The following is a 17,432-nucleotide window of genomic DNA, read 5'->3' on the forward strand; positions in this document are numbered from 1 at the left end:
AAGAAAGGAAACAGCAAACAAACAAATGAACAACAGAAAGAAAATTAAAGAAAAAAAAGTAAAAATGAAAAGAAAGGAAGCAATGAAAGAAGGAACAAAACTAATGAATGAATAAATGATGGAAAAAGAAAGAATGAAAGAATAAAAGAATAAATGAGAGAATGAATAAATGAAGGATAAACAGAAAAGAAAGTAGGAAGAAAAACAAATAAATTAACAAAAGATGGAAGCAATGAACAAAAGAAGAAAAAGAAAGCAAGAGGACGGTGTAAAGGAAAAGACGAAGGAAGAAAGGAAGTATGAATGAACAAATAATGGAAGGACTGAATAAAAAGAAAGAAAGACCTGCTGCTGCTGAAAGCTGACGAGGTCAGACGCTGTGATGTCAGAGGAAGGTGTGGCGCTCTTGGATCGAACTTCTCTGTGTCCCTCCACACTAGGTGGGGCGCCGTTCTGATTGGCCGTTCCGTTTGTCGCCTCTGTCCCCGACTCTTGCATCATGACTTAAAAACCTGCAGGGGAGACAGTCAAAAAAAAGACATTTTAAAACAATTTCACACAAAAGTTAATTTCCCTTTGTCACGTTCAATTTCACTTTTCCCATCTTTCATCGACTGTGTTGCTTCGTTTGCAAGGATGACTCTAATTTAATAATATTAGTAATAAACCAAAAAAGATACGACAAAGGCCGAAAAGGTGCGAGTTTAAAAGAAGCTATTCATCATTTTCCGTTTGACTTTCTTCTTTCTGCTGGGCCTGAAAGACTGAAGAAACTGCAAAGAGCAAATGGGATGGGAACCCAACCTCGGTCACGTCTCAGCAGAGAGGCCCAAGAAAACACACTCGCTCACAAACAAAACTTGTTCAAGTGAAATGGATATATTTACTTGCATTGCTCCCAGAAGAACCACAGCCCGATGGCTTTTTAATGGGAAACAGGGCAGGGGAGTCGGTCGGATTACAAATCTCCCAGTTCAAAACTTCTCGGCAAACGTCTGCATCCTGGGTGTTGAGTTAACGCCACGGTCCTGGGCCCGCACACAAATAAACAAACCTGAAAATATTCCGATGTACTTCCAAAGTATTTCCAATAATACATTACACTTTAATGATGCCTATTCAGACACACAAAAAGCCTTTTTGTTCTTCCCAACGCTAACAGCTCAGTCCTGCGTTACTCTCAAAAGTCTAGTTTTCTCCTTCAACACACTGATCTATCCACGTCGTCCCGAGATAGACACTTAAATTTATATCTTTTGCATTCATCGCGGCCCTCGTTGGCGACGAGTGCCTCGTAGCCCTGTTTCAGACCATCTTAATGAAGCTGACCAAGTCGGGCAGAAGTAAATTAACTTGGCTTATTAATTATTGATATGAGGCAGAATGAATGCCCTTAAAGCAGTGGGTGCTAATCACATAGGCAGGTGAAAATTGAAAAGAATTCAGATTTATAATGCTGCCCCCTCTCAGACAGTAATAAGGCGCCTGATAATTGTTCAGCCAGGTTTGCAGGGGAGAGGCGGTTACAGACGCAGACGAACACATTGGGCATTGACCCATCTGGACCGCTGACGGGCTGTGGCTCTTCTATTGTCTGTTTTTGATAAAGCTGATGCACTGTAAACAAGAAGACTGGGACAAATTGATAGGACGTTTCCTCCAAGGAGGAGGCAAGGGAGGCAGTATCTTCTCAAAATACTGGATTAGTACAAAAATAAAACAACAACATTATAAAATATAACAATAAAAGTGTAGAAATCAATCGTTTTTTTTCCAAAGAAACATTGTCCAACAGCAACACCAGCAGATAAAGTTACAGCATAAGCCCACATTTCTCTCGCCTCCCCTGAGCCCACTGAGTTTTAACAGACCCCCTAAAGCACGCGGTGAGTTTGCTGGGGGGTAATTGAGAATGAATGGAGGAAAGTCACGTGAGAGGAGGCAATGCCTCCAGCATGACATGATTGGATATGACTGGTTATGTTCAGCTGTGATTGGTTCATGCAATAAATCCCGCCTCTTGTGTTCATGTGCATTCGCGAAACAATCTGAATGAACAATATAATGACGTTAATGGGAAGACTAATTTTAAAAAGTAAGTATTATGCCTTAAAATGGCATGAAAACATGACCTGTGGGAATTTTTAGTAAGTAATCAGCTTTTAAGTAAATATCTGTGTCTGTGACCAATATTTACCAAGTTTCGATCCCCAAAAAATTCAAAAATAGTTAAAACTATTAAAAAGAATAGCTGAACATAAGTTCACAAATAAAATACATTGTTTAAATTGTTACTGCCTTGATTTATTATTTTGGAATAAATGTAAAATTAACTTGACGAGATTTATACTTTGCTTTAATAAACAGAATATTGATTACACTGTTACTGTAAAAACATAAAATAGATTTATTTCTTCATTTATTTTTGTTTATTTATTCATTTATTCATTCATTTTGACAACGCAAGTTTATTTAACCAAGAAAATGTGACTGGGACATTAAAAAAAAATTAAACATTAAAAAAAATAATTGCCTCCTCATTATATAAAATATAGAAATGCAATATATTTTTATATTTTATATTTTTATATAAGTTTTTATTTTTTACATGAAGACAGATACATGTGTACGAGTGATTAATCAAATTATTACTTAATGTCATAATACATATATTGTATTATGTACAAATAATCAGAAATACTGAACTGCACTTTAAATCTGAACTACATCAATAAATTTACTAAAACAAAAACAGTAAAAACTTCTGTCCATTTTTTTTTAACAAATAAATATAAATTCAATAGCAGTTACCCATAATCCATGTTCTACATATAATAAATGGGCAAAAAAAATCCTGCAATTCACAATTTTAAATAAACCTGATATTTCATGACTGTGGGAACCCTATCCTCTTTTAATCCCCTTTCAACACATATTTTATTTTTACCTCAATACACAACGTCTGAATACACAATGTACGTAATCTATTTGTGTAACTAACCTACTCCATACTCAAAATCATCCTTTCAATTAGAGACAAATGGACCAAGTACCCGGTACTCCCACAAACAAGCTCTGGCTTGTTTAGCAAGCTTCTCTCTCTTTCTGTCTCTTTTAGGTTTTACTGTCTCATTTGTTCTCTCTCCTTTTTTTCATTGTGTTCCATAAAAGAGGGTGATAATGGCTATTATGCATGCACTGTCATTCCGTACTAAATTTTCATAATTATAAAGGAAGGGCGTAAATTTGCGAATGCGTGGCATCTCTAAAAGTAATCACGAGAATGCGCCGGGGGGCTATTTTAATGTATGCATAACTAGTGACCCACAATAAAGACGTGAAGCTGCAACGAATGCAAAGTAACGCGGGTGCGCCTGCATCCACGTCTGAAGAGGGCCAGCTAAAATTAACACCCAATTAATTTCGGAATTGACAAACAAATGAAACCCATAAATCTACTTTCTCATTAAATTTCGCCATGGAATAATTCAAAAGCTGCAATATCACGAGCAAAAAAAAGGATGAAAGAAAATGCCTGTTATCCATCACAAATATCAAATAGATGGAGGAAAAAAAATAACCTGGTGGAAGGGCATTAATAATGTCAACGGCTTTATGAATTAAGCTATTGTTTTACCGTCTTATCATTATGATTGCAGCTTTGGATTTCTCCCCACTTTGATAACAAAAGTGCAGTTGTTTGCTTTTCTGTCGTCGCATTTGGTACAAAAAAAAGGCTTTTGGATGCAGTATAAACACGAATAACAGACGAACGCATATAAAACCAGCAAGAGTTCACAGATTTGTTTGTTTACAGTGTTTATCGCGGCTTTAAATAAAAAGAAAACAAAGACTTAAGGAAAAAAAACTTCAATATAATGGAAATTCCCTGAGATTAAGCTTCGCCACCAGGCACCTACCAAACAAACCTCTATCATCAGATGTCTGCGCCTTTTCACTGCAAAACGCTTGCTTGCTAAACACAACAAGTGTTTGAAACAAACAACGGATAATACAACAAGGTCAGAATATGTGCATGTTGACGTTTTGTACGGTTCATCTGATATTGCGAGCACACCCGGTCTACATAAAAGCGTGAGCAAATACAGAAAATCAAGCGCTTTCTCCCTTATTTATTGTTTCCCGGGATTTGACTGTGAGTGTGTTTATGGAGAGAGTGTGTTTGTGTGTGCCGTGCAGCAGGCCGGAAAGCAGACTCCATCAGCGTTAAAAAGATGCTGTCATTCCGGTAAGTTCTGAAAGCCCACCTGCTCTTACAAGCCTGCGTTCTCACACCACCCCTGTTTACACAAGCGCTTAACAAAAGCACAACATTCTTACGCTTCAGATAAGTAGTCACAATAAGGACGACAAAACCCCATGATCACACTGTTGTTTAGGTTCGACCTTGTTGCTTGTCTAGACAACACAAAGATCTGTACGACTGAAAGGTGTGAGAGCATCTTGAGGTTTTTCTTTTCTGCTTCTCCCACCCCCAAGGATTCCTGATGAGTAACACAGACAGCTGTATTTTGGCTAGGGATGGTGGTGTGAGCACAATTACCTCATGACCTTACATTACAGTACATTATGGGACATCTTTATATCACAGTAAAAGTACATATGGCAAGTTAGCAAGTTAAATTAAATACTCTTTCATTTTTTATTTAATTCAAATTATTCTTTTTTCTTATTTGGACAAAGTTTCAAAGTAAAATTATTTATCATGTACCGAGATATATAAATTATAAATATATATAGATATATAAATATATATATATATATAAATTCTGAGATATATAAATTCTGGCCGATACCAATAGGCTGTTATAGTCAACAACGGACAAATGGACAGCATTAAAATTCTATACTATTTGGTAAAAAATAAAATAAAATAAAATAAAATAGTAGTGTTTTAAAGGTGAAATTTTAAATGTTAAGTAAATTTAGACATCGCAAAACATTACATTATGGTCAATAATGGACAAATGGACAGCATTAAAATTCTATACTATTTGGTAAAGTAAGATAAAAATCAAATAAAATGTAATTAAAATAATGTTTTAAATGTCAAATTTTAAATGTTAAGTGAATTTAGGTATATCGCCACAAACATTACATTATAGTCAATAACGGAAAATTTATGCTATTTGGTGAAATAAAATAAAATATTTAAATGTAAAATTTTAAATGTTAAGTGAATTTAGGCATCGCACAACATTACAGTGTACACTATAAAAAAAAATGCATATTCACTATAAGATTTGATTAAACATCACTTATGGTGTGTGCACACCAAAAGTGAAGTGAATATTCAAATATACTAGATTCATTGTGGGGTGTTTTTAACGTCACTCATGCGAATAAAAACTAAATAAAACTGTCCTCCATTTTCTGACACAATCGGATGTGTCAATAAGCTCTTCACTGATCGGCTTGCGCAACAACGCTTCATGTGGATTTCCCGTGCAAGATGAATTTTGTTTTGTTCAATTTGCGTGGAAGACACAACTGAGGTGGATATCATGCGCCAATCTCGTTACCCAATTCACGCCATTCGTGACGTCCCGCGACTATGAAAATAAGCATGCACAATTTACTAAAAAACTTCGTAAATAAATAAATATAAAATATATTTTAAATAAACCTCAAGGGTAAAAATAATTTTAAAAAAATCTCTAGGAATTCATAAAAAATATTGGATTCATAGAGCCCATCCCCAAAGTGTAATGGATGGATGCAGATACTCCTCACAAGTCAGTCTGTTACATATCTAAGCTAGATATCGAGCAATGCGTTACCTTCGGTTTGGGTCTTCCGCCTCAAGGCGCAACTTTGCATCATTCACACATGTCGGCACAATCAGGGCTAGTGACTCGCCCTCGTGGAAAAGAATTGCTCGTCGCCCTCTCAAAGAGGAAATGACAGCAACGATGACATTCTGCCAAAAGGAGATCTCAATGCGAGACCAAACAGCCCCTCTAATCTCGACGGGCCTCTCCAGGCCAGAAACATATCTCGACACCACTGCGGCGACATTCCGAGAACAAAACCCCACCACGTTTGGACAGACGGGTTTTGTCTTTTCTTTTGTGTTTTCTTGAGTTTGCTTCCAGACCTTGTAGGGCTAATGCTGGTCCGGCAGCTCATACAAACAAAGCTCGCTATTTGTTTAATAACTGATTGCTGCCATGACTACGGTAAACAAGGGGGAACAGGGCCTTTTCTTTCTGTTTATGAACAAACACATCTTCTCGCAAAGAGCAATTTAACATTAACCAGGTGGAATGATCAACAGATCCCATAGGTTACACAGAGGGCGAGCCGAAATGTAAACATACTTCAGAGACAGAGAGCGTGCGATGGGACGAAAAGAAGGCAAGAAGGCGGGCAAGCATGTATGGACAACAAGGTCAATGCAAATGCAGCCCGTCTTGAATAAACAGTTGGAGGAGAATCTCAAGACAAACAAACAGTCGTTCTCCTGACATTTAAAGAAGCATTAGGACGGGTGGGCTACAGCTGCTAACGGCCAACGTGCATGGGAAATAGATGGGGAAGGGGGGTGTCGCTCAGCAGGGCGGATCTCAGGGACCTCACGTTCCTCCTATACGTCCGGCTCGGTCTGCCAAACAAACAGACACGCAGCATCATCCTTATTGCCTCCACGAAAACAGCAGCAAGGAACTTGTAAAACCTGTTAAACATTACCACAGTCAATTACTCAGTAACTAGTCCTTGGAAAATATCAATTATGGCTGTGGGTTCTTGTCTATTTGCAATGACAAAGCGTTGAATTTGATTGCACTGTAAACATTCACAATGCTATTGACTAAGGCAGTAAAAAACAAGTATTTGATAGGTGGTGTATGCATAAACAACTATTCTTTTAAAGGAATAGTTCTCCTAAAAAAAATAGTGTTAGTATTATTGCAAATGCATGATTTCAGGAGAACTGGAATATAAAGGTTGAGTCGTGTGGACACTTTTATGGTGCTTTTTTTGTCCTTTTAGGGGATTTGGCCGCATAAATCGATTTCCTTGAAAAGAGAAGCTTGGATATTCTTCATAATATCTACTAGAATGTATAATATTTATCATTATATATACAGTTGAACTCAAAAGTTTACATACACTTTGCAGAACCTGCAAAATGTTAATTATTATACCAAAATAAGAGGGGTTATACAAAATGCATGTTATTTTTTATTAGTACTGGCCTGAATAAGATATTTTACATGAAAGACGTTTACATATATTCTCCACAAGAGAAAATAATAGTTGAATTTCTCAAAATGACCCCATTCAAAAGTTCACATACACTCGATTCTTAATACCATGTTGTTATCTGAATTATCCACAGCTGTGTTTTTTTGTTTAGTGATAGTTGTTCATGAGTCCCTTGTTTGTCCTGAACAGTTAAACTGCCTACTGTTCATCAGAAAAGTCCTTCAGGTCCCACAAATTCTTTGGTTTTTCAGCATTTTTGTGTATTTAAACCTTTTTCAACAATGACTGTATGATTTTAAGATCCATCTTTTCACACTGAGGACAACTGAGGGACTCAATGCAACTATTACAGAAGGTTCAAATGCTCACTGATGCTTCAGAAGCAATCACAATGCATTAAGAGACAGGGGTTTCAACTTTTGAACAGAATGAAGATGTGTACATTTGACTTATTTTGCCTAAATATCATATTTTTTCCATGCCCTTCAGAAACTACTACATGTTTCTACAAAAATAGTTACATTTACCCTGCTCTTCGAATTCAAAAAGTTTTGACCCCCTGGCTCTTAATGCATTGTGTTTCTTTCTGAAGCATCAGTGAGGGTTTGAACCTTCTGTAATAGTTGCATGAGTCCCTCATTTGTCCTCAGTGTGAAAAGTCCTAAAGTCATTGTTGGAAAGGGTTCAAATACACAAAAATGCTGAAAAAAAAAAAGAATTTGTGGGACCTGATAGATTTTTCTGAAGAACAGCAGACAGTTTAACCGTTCAGGACAAACAAGTATCTAACAGGTAACTATCACTTAAAAAAACAACTGTGGATCATTCATGTAACAACACCATATTAAGAATCAACTGTACGTAAACTTTTGAATGGGGTCATTTTTATAAATTCAACTATTATTTTCTCTTGTAGACTATATGTTAACATCTTTATGTGAAATATCTTATTCAGGTCAGTACTAATAAAAACAACATGCATTTTGCAGTGCACAACATTAATAATACTGTAAGAGTAAATAATTCTTGAGCATAAAATCTGCATATCAGAATAATTTCTGAAGGATCACATGACACTAAAGACTGAAGTAATGGCTTTGCCATCACAGGAAAAACAGGCATTTTTAAAACAGATTCAAATAGAAAACAACGGTTTTAAATTGCAATAATATTTCTGAATATTACTGTTCTTAATTTAGATCTGAATGCAGACTCAGCTTCTTTCAGAAATATTAAAACAAATCTTACAGCCCCCATACTTTTGTGTGTATAATTCATAATTTAACTCATCAAGCGTCATTAGGGTGAGCAGATGAGTAGAATTTCCTTTTGTGTGTCAAGTCCCGAAACTGAAGTATTGAAAAAGTCCTTTTTAATCTTTCCTAACAGCGTAGTGTTTTGATTTTTCAACTTCCTGTCTTCTCAGTCCAACCTCACATTCATTTCATTTAACTCTCCAAATCGATTTACTACCGCTCTGAAGAGCTGCAAAACCAAGTGATACAGGGGTCTAAACACATATTTATTGCACATCAAGAGGAATGTAATAAGATCCTTATGCGTGAAATCCAGATTGAAACATATCACCAGACCATCAGCGCTAACCGACGCCGGCGCCCCGTAATGTTGCGCACAATGATTCAAATAAATATGAACCCATTATCACACTACAAGCTTGAGAAATGAACAAGAAATGAACAATCAGGATGCCGTCAACCGGAAGACAACTCCAGCGGAGAGGCTAAATAGATGTATAATTTCAAAAGGTACACAAAACAGTTTGTCTCCTCCGAATGAATTTACGACAAAGTCTGTGCGGCGTTTAAGGCCCTGCTGTGCCGAGACTATAATGGAACGCACAAAAAGTAAGGCAGGCCACGGTATTTTTAGCGAAACAGCCAATAGAGACCAAAGTAAATAAGAAAAAGTCTAATGAGTTTTAATGCAGCCGCTACCAGGATAGAAAGGCCAATTTTGGCATGTGGAACTACAGTCATGAGCGGTTTACGGCAAACTCCTGAGCGACTCTCCTTCAAACGACATTGAAGGATTCGCTCACAGACAGCTTGCGATGATTAGCGCACGAGCGCGGCGGCGAAGACTCGGTAACCGCGAACCGGGTCTCACCGTGCGCGTGTGAGGCATCCAGCCGTGGGGAAGGAGGCCTTCACTCAAAAGGCCCCACAGCACAACGGACAAATTAGAACTGTCAAACACCCGCACGCACTCGGCAAAGAAAACAAGGCGTTCAATCTCCCGCATCCTCTGGGACTGGCCAAAGTGCATATTGTTTTAATATTATTTAAAAGTGTGTCATATATTTTTAATCATTGTTACTCGAAATTCGCGCAAGTAGCACTCCCGCGGGTGGAGAGAACGTGGACGTTTGCGCAGAGGAAATGTGTCAAATGCGTATTTGTGGGACGGGGAGTTTAGCCTCCGCGAACTTTGTCTAATTAATATTTCCAGTCTAAACCATGTGAGGGCCTGTATTATTAGAAACATTATCTTGGGGGTAAATTACCCAGTTGCACTGCCATAGTGTCAATTGGCATTAATGGAAAAAGGCAACAACATAACTACAGTCAAGCAGAGCAACCTGGATACTCAATACGTGATTTACAAACCCAACAGCGTTACAACATCATATTGCTTGATAAAAATGACTGTAAATATGAAAATACAAATACATGTGATTGAAAAAGCATCAATTAAATACTTAAAATAGAGCATTAAAAAACTATTAGATTAATAAAAAGTTAATTAAATATGAAAAGACTTTAAATCTATGTAAAAATGTAAAAAAATATGTAAAATATCTGAAATGATACACTCCATTAATTAATATTTTCACAATTTGTGCATAAGTTGACAAAATTATAAAACTAACTTTGGACTGGGACAAAGTACTAATAGCATTACAACATATTGCTCGCTAAAAATGACTGCAAATATACAAATACAAATATATGTGATTGAAAAAGCATCAATTAAATGCTTGGAAAGAGCACTAAAATTATATTAGATTTATGAAAAAGTGAATTAAATATGAAGAGAGTATTTAAACATATGCAAAAACATAAAAAGTACATAAAATCTGAATTTATTAATGCTTTTCTTTAAAAACAAAAATCACCACACTGTAATTCCCATCACATTTCAAATGATGCGTTTTGTTTAATGATAATAGTTAGCATTATATGAATCATAAAAAACACACCATATAAATAAATAAATATTTTCACAATTTGTGCATAATTTGACAAATTTAACTATGAACTGGGACAAAGTACCAACAGCATTTCAACATTATATTGCTTGGTAAGAATGACTGTAAATATACAAATACAAATTTATGTGATTGAAATGACTGAAGAAAGAGCACTAAAATCTAGATTTTTTAAATATAAAATATATTATATTTTAATTACATAAATTTATATTTTTAAGTAATATTATACATTTATTTAAAAGTAAATTAAATATGAAAAGACTATTTAAATTATGTAAAAATCTAAAAAGTATGTAAACTGAATTAATTTTCTTTTCTTTAAAAAACAAAACAAAATCACATTATACTAAAGCACTAAAATTAGATTTTTATTTTATACAAAATACATAATATTTTAATTATATTAAATTATTTTATACACTTATTTAAAAGCGAGTTAAATATAAAAAAAAATATTTATTTTCACAATTTCCGCATAATTTGACAAAATTACAATTATAAAATTAACTTTGGACTGGGACAAAGTACAAGCAAAAAAAAAAAAAAAACCCTATATAAAAGGCATTAGGAAAGCAGTAAATATTTCTAAATAAAAATAAGGCACAGATACAAGTTTCTAACATAGTTTTAATGGGGCCTTCTTATAAAAATCAACCCTTGGGACATAAAAGTGCCTGAAGTTGAAGAAACACTTCCACATTAGGGATAAAGAAAGCGAAAAATTCACATAAGATACACAGAATTAGTCAACTGTGATTGTGTAAATGATAGCCTAGGTTTGTGTTGCAGTTTGTGAAGTTTTAACATGAGAAATTATTATCAAAAGCTCTAATAACAATTGTAATTGCCTTCTGATTTGTCAATACATGACAGGAAAATGTTAACACAATCAGTCTATAAACACACTTTCTTAACGCTTACAGCGTTGATTACAAAATACGCAATAGGTCATGCTGATCGACGTTCGTTTGGCTTTATCGGGCATAAACACGCTGTAGATCTCAGCAATTTTCAGAGCTTGCATGCACAAAACCTAATTTCTGCAAAAAAACATTTGACGTCACAGCTCACGTCTTGTGAACAAAAGCAAAAGCCATAGGGGAACCCCGAAAGACGACTTTGCAACATTTAGAAATCACATGGGCTGTCTATAGTTTTATACAACAAAGATTCTTCACCACAATCAACCACAACATCGCTTGGTATAGTTTCCATCCTGCATACTTAGCCAATATCGAGAAAAGGGATATTGCACAGCTGCGAGGTGCCAGCGCCAAATTGTAGAGTCGTGCTCAAAAGCGAAATATCTTTCTGAATGTTGACTACAAAATGCGTGTTGCAAAATGAGCGGACATACGGCATCCGTTCTGCCATATTAGTGTCAGGCACCTACCTCTTCCTTTTAAGAGGCATGTCAAGACATAACCATTATGAAATACTGAAAGGGTTAAAAAGAAAGCGTCTTCCATTAAGCAGTTAAACCAAAGGTAAAGGGCATGCTGGGGGTAAACGGCAGAAGACCTTGCGTGAAACCGACGAGCGCTTTAATGGAATCGGCTTTTTAACAACTCTTTTTTTGCGTTAAATACAGTCCGTGTCAGGGAGACGCGTCCCACCCATAAAGCAAGCGCAATGACAACGTACAGTGGGCACTAACGCAAGGACATAGTTCATCATGCCATTTTCTGCAATTCCCAGCTGATTAGGGTCATTATGTTGGAACCCTGATTTATGCTGTCATTTCCTCTCACCCTATCCTGCATCAATGAATCTTAATGAATTGGTAAATAAGGGTGAGGATTACACTCTGCGACACCGAAACATTCCTCACCCTCCACGCCACCAGATTTATGGAGCCAATTAGGGACTAACAGAGAAAATTGGCTGGCAGGAAAATAATATTCTTTATGGTACAAAATGGAAAAGCATTCATGCTGAAGGGCAATTGTATTGTCAGCATTAAGTCCATAAAATATCCCCTCCACCCAGAGAAAGAGAGAGAGAAAGAGACAGACTTTTGGGCAACGCTTCTTAAAATACAAAAAGAAATCGCGTTCGGACAAAAATGATACTTACCAACGAAACCTGAGACTCTAAACTCACCAAAAACATACCTTGCTCATGCAATTTCCAAAAATAATGAAACCCATACTTTTTCTATACTACAAAAAATACACATAAATAACAGAAAAATCAATTACGAGAATTAAGACGGGGACACCGTAGGATTTACTGCGAGTGCATTAAGGAGCCGTCGACATAAACGTGATAGGGTAAAAAGGGATTTAATAAACACGTGCACCCTGCTCATCCCGTGACCATGAATCATGCACCGGCACACAAATCGCTCTTTAAACCAATCAGTCTTCTCCATGATCAAAACAACGGCGCTCGCCGCAGAACGGCTATCTGACGTTGCGCTTCAGTTCTTTAATGTTTTTTTTTTCTTTTCTGAGGTGACAAAATGTGGAAACACAAAAAGACAGCCAGGAGAAAAGAAAAAAATGCAAGTATCTGCAGAAAAAAAAAGCCTGAAGTGAGACCCACCTCTTCCTATTAATGGCAGCATCTTAGAGGCACACTCAGTGTGCTAACGAGCCCCCTTTATGTATTACATATTGTGACTAGACTCGGAGCGTAACAGCGGCTCTCCACATCAAACACGCAAAGGCCTGTTATTAGGTGGAGGGCTGGGAGAGAGGCTGTGTGAAAAGAAGTGGAAAATTAAAGTTGAAGCCAAGCAGGAAAGGCCTTAATTTACTGGCATGTACAGTATGCAAATGAGATTACTCTCTGCTTAACTGCATCATTTATGTCCATAATAACGGCATCATCATTATGGGACTCAAATTAAATTACAGCGTAATTAGCATATCAAAGTGATTGGTTAAAGTTTAAAACAAATACCCAATTTTCGCTAATGAAAAGCTGTAATCGGCGCTCGTGTAAGTCGGAATGAAAACAGCCAAAACAAATATGTGTTTTCGAATGTGTGTGGGAGGGGGCGTGAAGAGGGAGGGGCTTACGACGGAGGCTGGATCCTTGCGTCTTACCTGGCAGACTTCAAACCCTCAGGTTGCATTTCCTAGAGACGCTCTGATCAAAGGCACCATTTCCTACACTTGCCACTTTGGAGCTCATCAATAAAATACAAAATCACTTCACCCTGATCCGATGGGCTGAAGAGGGGGGGAGAAAAAAACTGAAAGAAATATGTGAGAGAGATGGGGGTGGGATGACATCTGAGGGCTTATAAACTTACATTTGAAAGGGGAAGGAAAACACCTCCACTTTCCAGCCGAATTATCATGAATAATGACATTTAACTATTGCTGTTTACCGAAAGCAACTGCACCAGAAATGACAGCGCTGCAACCCAAATCATCCCACAAAAAAACCCTCAAACCCGGACTCGGCGGATCACAAAAACACAGTTTGTGTCATACATTCCTCTTTTTTTTTTAATCCGCAGCTTTAAGACTTTCATGTCGCCACATTATTGATCTCATTCCGAATTTATGACGCACTTCTCCATTCCCGTAGCAAAATCTGAGGTCTTAACGCTCAGACATCAGTCAATCTCTCCTCGCACAGGACTTGGTCTCGATTGACTTCGCCAAACCGCACCAACAAACGAATCGGAGCACGTTACACTCTTGAAATTTTAAAGAAGTGCTATTTTATTTTATTCATTGAGGAATCCATTATAGGCCGTATTGCTAAGAAGTATGTAAATGACGTGCCTTTCAAGGTAGAGTCGGGGCAGAATCCTCTCCATCAACTAATGACACTGCTCATTACATGCAGAACAGAGCGGAATGAAAGTGCTCCTGTCTGTGGCAGCGTCTTCCCTGTGTAAATCCCTATGAAATGCTAATATCTCACTTCTAATTAAAGGATACTAAGTCCAAATGTACCTACGTGCCAGTAACATAAATTTTATTAATGTTTTTTTTTTCTTCACCGTTGCAGCCGCGTCTAGGCTTCATTCCATTAATTCATATTTAATACCACGGCTGCTCGAGCATTCTTCTCTTTTTTTGCTTTCATTGCTTTTTTTATTTCTTTCTTTTCTTCTTTTTTTTCAATTGCTTGTGGCCCACGATTACAAACAGATGCTCATTGTGAGCAGAAGCATCATTATGGGGTTGTGAAACTATAGTTTTTTGCAGGTGCACGAGCGCCTGGCCACACAGACGTTTGCACAAACAGACTCATGCGCACATGAGGTGCTGAAACGATCAGACAAAAAAAAAACAAAAACACAACACTAAGTAAACCGGTATGGCCTCTCTGAGCCTGTACACATTTACTGTATTTACACATGTCTGCATGTAAACATGTTTACAAAAAGCTTGCAGCCATTCTACGAATTCGACCTTGAAGTCTGCAAACAACAGCCACACAAAGTTCATTAAGAGGAGGTTAAAAATAATGCCGTTCCCTTTTGGCTTTATGCGTTGCTTTTTTAAAAGCACGAAACGCAGGGAAAATTGATCACTTTGGTATCATCGTTGAATTAAAAAGCCTACCTAATGGTTAGTGTGAAATACGGCCTAATTAGGGCTTTGGTTTTATAGCGCCTGTTAACGTAGTTATCACTTACAACATTGTAATGTCAAAATCAATACGGATTACTTATGTCCTATCCGCCTCCACTCCACGAGGTGACAATAGTTTATCTGTCTTTGCACTTATTAGTCAGGATTGAGCCAGACAGCGTTTGAAAAAAAAAGAACCTAAACTCAATCTATGCGCCCCCTGTTCATATGGTATTACTCACACAACCAAACCTAATCAAAGCAATTTATTCCAGCCTGAAAGTAGCAAAACACTTCACAGCAAAATATAGTTACTGATTTCACTACTGTCTGCAAGAAGAAGCAAAAACACTCTCATTTGCGGAACAAGGGGTGAAAAAGGCACACACACACAAAAAATTATCTGTCTGAGTAAATCTCATCTTTTAGTGAAACTGTCAAAAAAAAAAAAAAAAAGTTTAATAACATTTTACCTCAAAAATAAAATAAAAACAAAAAGGTATAATAATATATATTACAATGTTATAACTTGCTTTAAAAAAAATTTAATACATTATATCGGTTTTTGGACCACTAACAAATTTATATTCATGACAATTAAGCATCTTTCTTTACCACTTCTCATTACCAAATAAATAAATAAATACATAAAATATTATAAAATATAAAATAAAGAAAATAAAATCTGTTTTTGGATGCTAGCAAATTTAAATGTATATTTTCATGACAGTTGAGCACCCTCTTTTTTTTTTTTTAACCAATTCTCATTAACAAACAAATAAATAAATAAATATGTGACAGACAGATAGAGACCCTTATATTTTTCTTTATATTATAATAAAATGTTATAATATTTTAGAATTCGCTTAAAGTAAGTAAAATCTGTTTTTGGACCACTAACAAATATATATATATTTTTATTTTTTTTTAATGACAATTAAGCACCTTTCTTTACCAATTCTCAATACCTACAAATAAATAAATAAATAAATGTGACATACAGATAGAAATTCTTATAATATTCTTGATATTGTAATAATATATAATGTTACAATATGTTATAATTTGCTTAAAGAAAATAAAATCTGTTTTTGGACCAATAGAAAATTCATATTTATATTTTTATGACAACTAAGCACCTTTCTTTATCAATTCTCATTAGCAAATGAATAAATATACAAATGTGACTCAAAGATAGAGATCCTTATAATATTCTTTATACTATATTGATTTATAATGTTACAGTATTTTATAATTTGTTTCAAGGACATAAAATCTGTTTTTGCACTATAACAAATTTATATTTACATTTTCATGACTCAATTACCAAATAAATAAATAAAAAAAAGTGATAGACAGATAGAGATAGAGACAAACAGACACTGATGGAGAGATGAAAGATGGATGTATGGATACTGCAAGTCAATTCTTAATGTTTAGATGTATCAACTCCCAATACAATTACAATGCAATTAAATTACAATATAAAAATAAATTAAAAAGTCCTGAAAAGAATAACTAAGTGTTTTCTATTACATCAATTATATCTTTTTAAATTCATTCATGTAACATAGTTCCATAAGATTCACCAATATAAAGAAACAGAGGACTTGCAAACTTGCAAATATAAATGTAAAGGAAGAAACGTATAGGTTGAGAAAAAATAAGAAAAAAAAAAATGCAGGGAATAACACCACAAAATTCTAATCTCCATTTAAAGCCATGTTATGACAATATAGATAAGGTGTAGGCTGCACTGAAGTGTCTGCCTGATTCAGATCTAATGTTACCGTGGCTGACCTTCAACATTCCTCAATGTCTCAAAATGCCATTCATCTACAGCTGCAGATAACGCTAAGTAAATATCATAAGCATGAGGATTTTAGGATTGAGGTGAGGCCGGCCACATCCTTAACCTACAAGCAGGAGGGCGAAGACAGATCTACCCTTTAAAGGCCCTTTCCTGAAGGCACTGGTCTAAAAACACAAAAAAGAAAGCCATATCCATGTCCTGTCATTTCTCTTGGCATTAACGTTCTTCATCGTTTCTTTGATGAAGGCTACTTCAACTAATCACATAAGCCCTGTGTTCCGAAAACCAGCATTAAATCGTCAGGATTGTTACACACGTTACAGACACGAGCAGAATGAAAGTCCTAAAGATACTCACCAATCAGAGAAGAGAATAAAAGAGCTTGATTGGTCGGCTAGCGCTTGAGGAGTCTCGTGTATGAGGGTGCAGCGGAGAGAGGAGGGACACAACCTGTGACTGCACTAATCTGTTCTGAAACACACCAACCCTTATCCCCTGCTGATATATACCTAAACAAGACAAACACAGGCAACCAGTGAACAGGCAACCACAACAAACAAAAGAGTGAAAGACTGAAAGAGAGAGTGAGAGAGGGAAAGATACAAGACGAAAGAGA

The 17,432-nt window shown here is 36.1% G+C and overlaps 2 protein-coding genes across 9 annotated transcripts in view; both read right to left on the minus strand.

Moving 5' to 3' along the window:
- The window catches only part of frmd4ba (FERM domain containing 4Ba), a 322,166-nt gene that overhangs the window by 291,160 nt on the left and 13,574 nt on the right, over positions 1-17,432 (minus strand). The window lies entirely within an intron of this gene.
- The window catches only part of foxp1b (forkhead box P1b), a 207,743-nt gene that overhangs the window by 110,516 nt on the left and 79,795 nt on the right, over positions 1-17,432 (minus strand). For 5 of the 8 annotated variants that reach the window (XM_051113080.1, XM_051113084.1, XM_051113079.1 and 2 more), the window contains one exon: positions 346-512. In XM_051113080.1, coding sequence (XP_050969037.1) covers positions 346-501 — 156 coding nt within the window. In that variant the 5' untranslated portion in view covers positions 502-512. Of the gene's footprint in view, positions 1-345; positions 513-17,173; positions 17,326-17,432 lie in introns of all 8 variants that reach the window. The other 3 variants (XM_051113081.1, XM_051113078.1, XM_051113083.1) reach the window with 1 other exon arrangement.

The sequence above is a fragment of the Labeo rohita genome, chromosome 6, assembly GCF_022985175.1.
Source record: "Labeo rohita strain BAU-BD-2019 chromosome 6, IGBB_LRoh.1.0, whole genome shotgun sequence".
NCBI classification, from domain to species: Eukaryota; Metazoa; Chordata; class Actinopteri; order Cypriniformes; family Cyprinidae; genus Labeo; species Labeo rohita.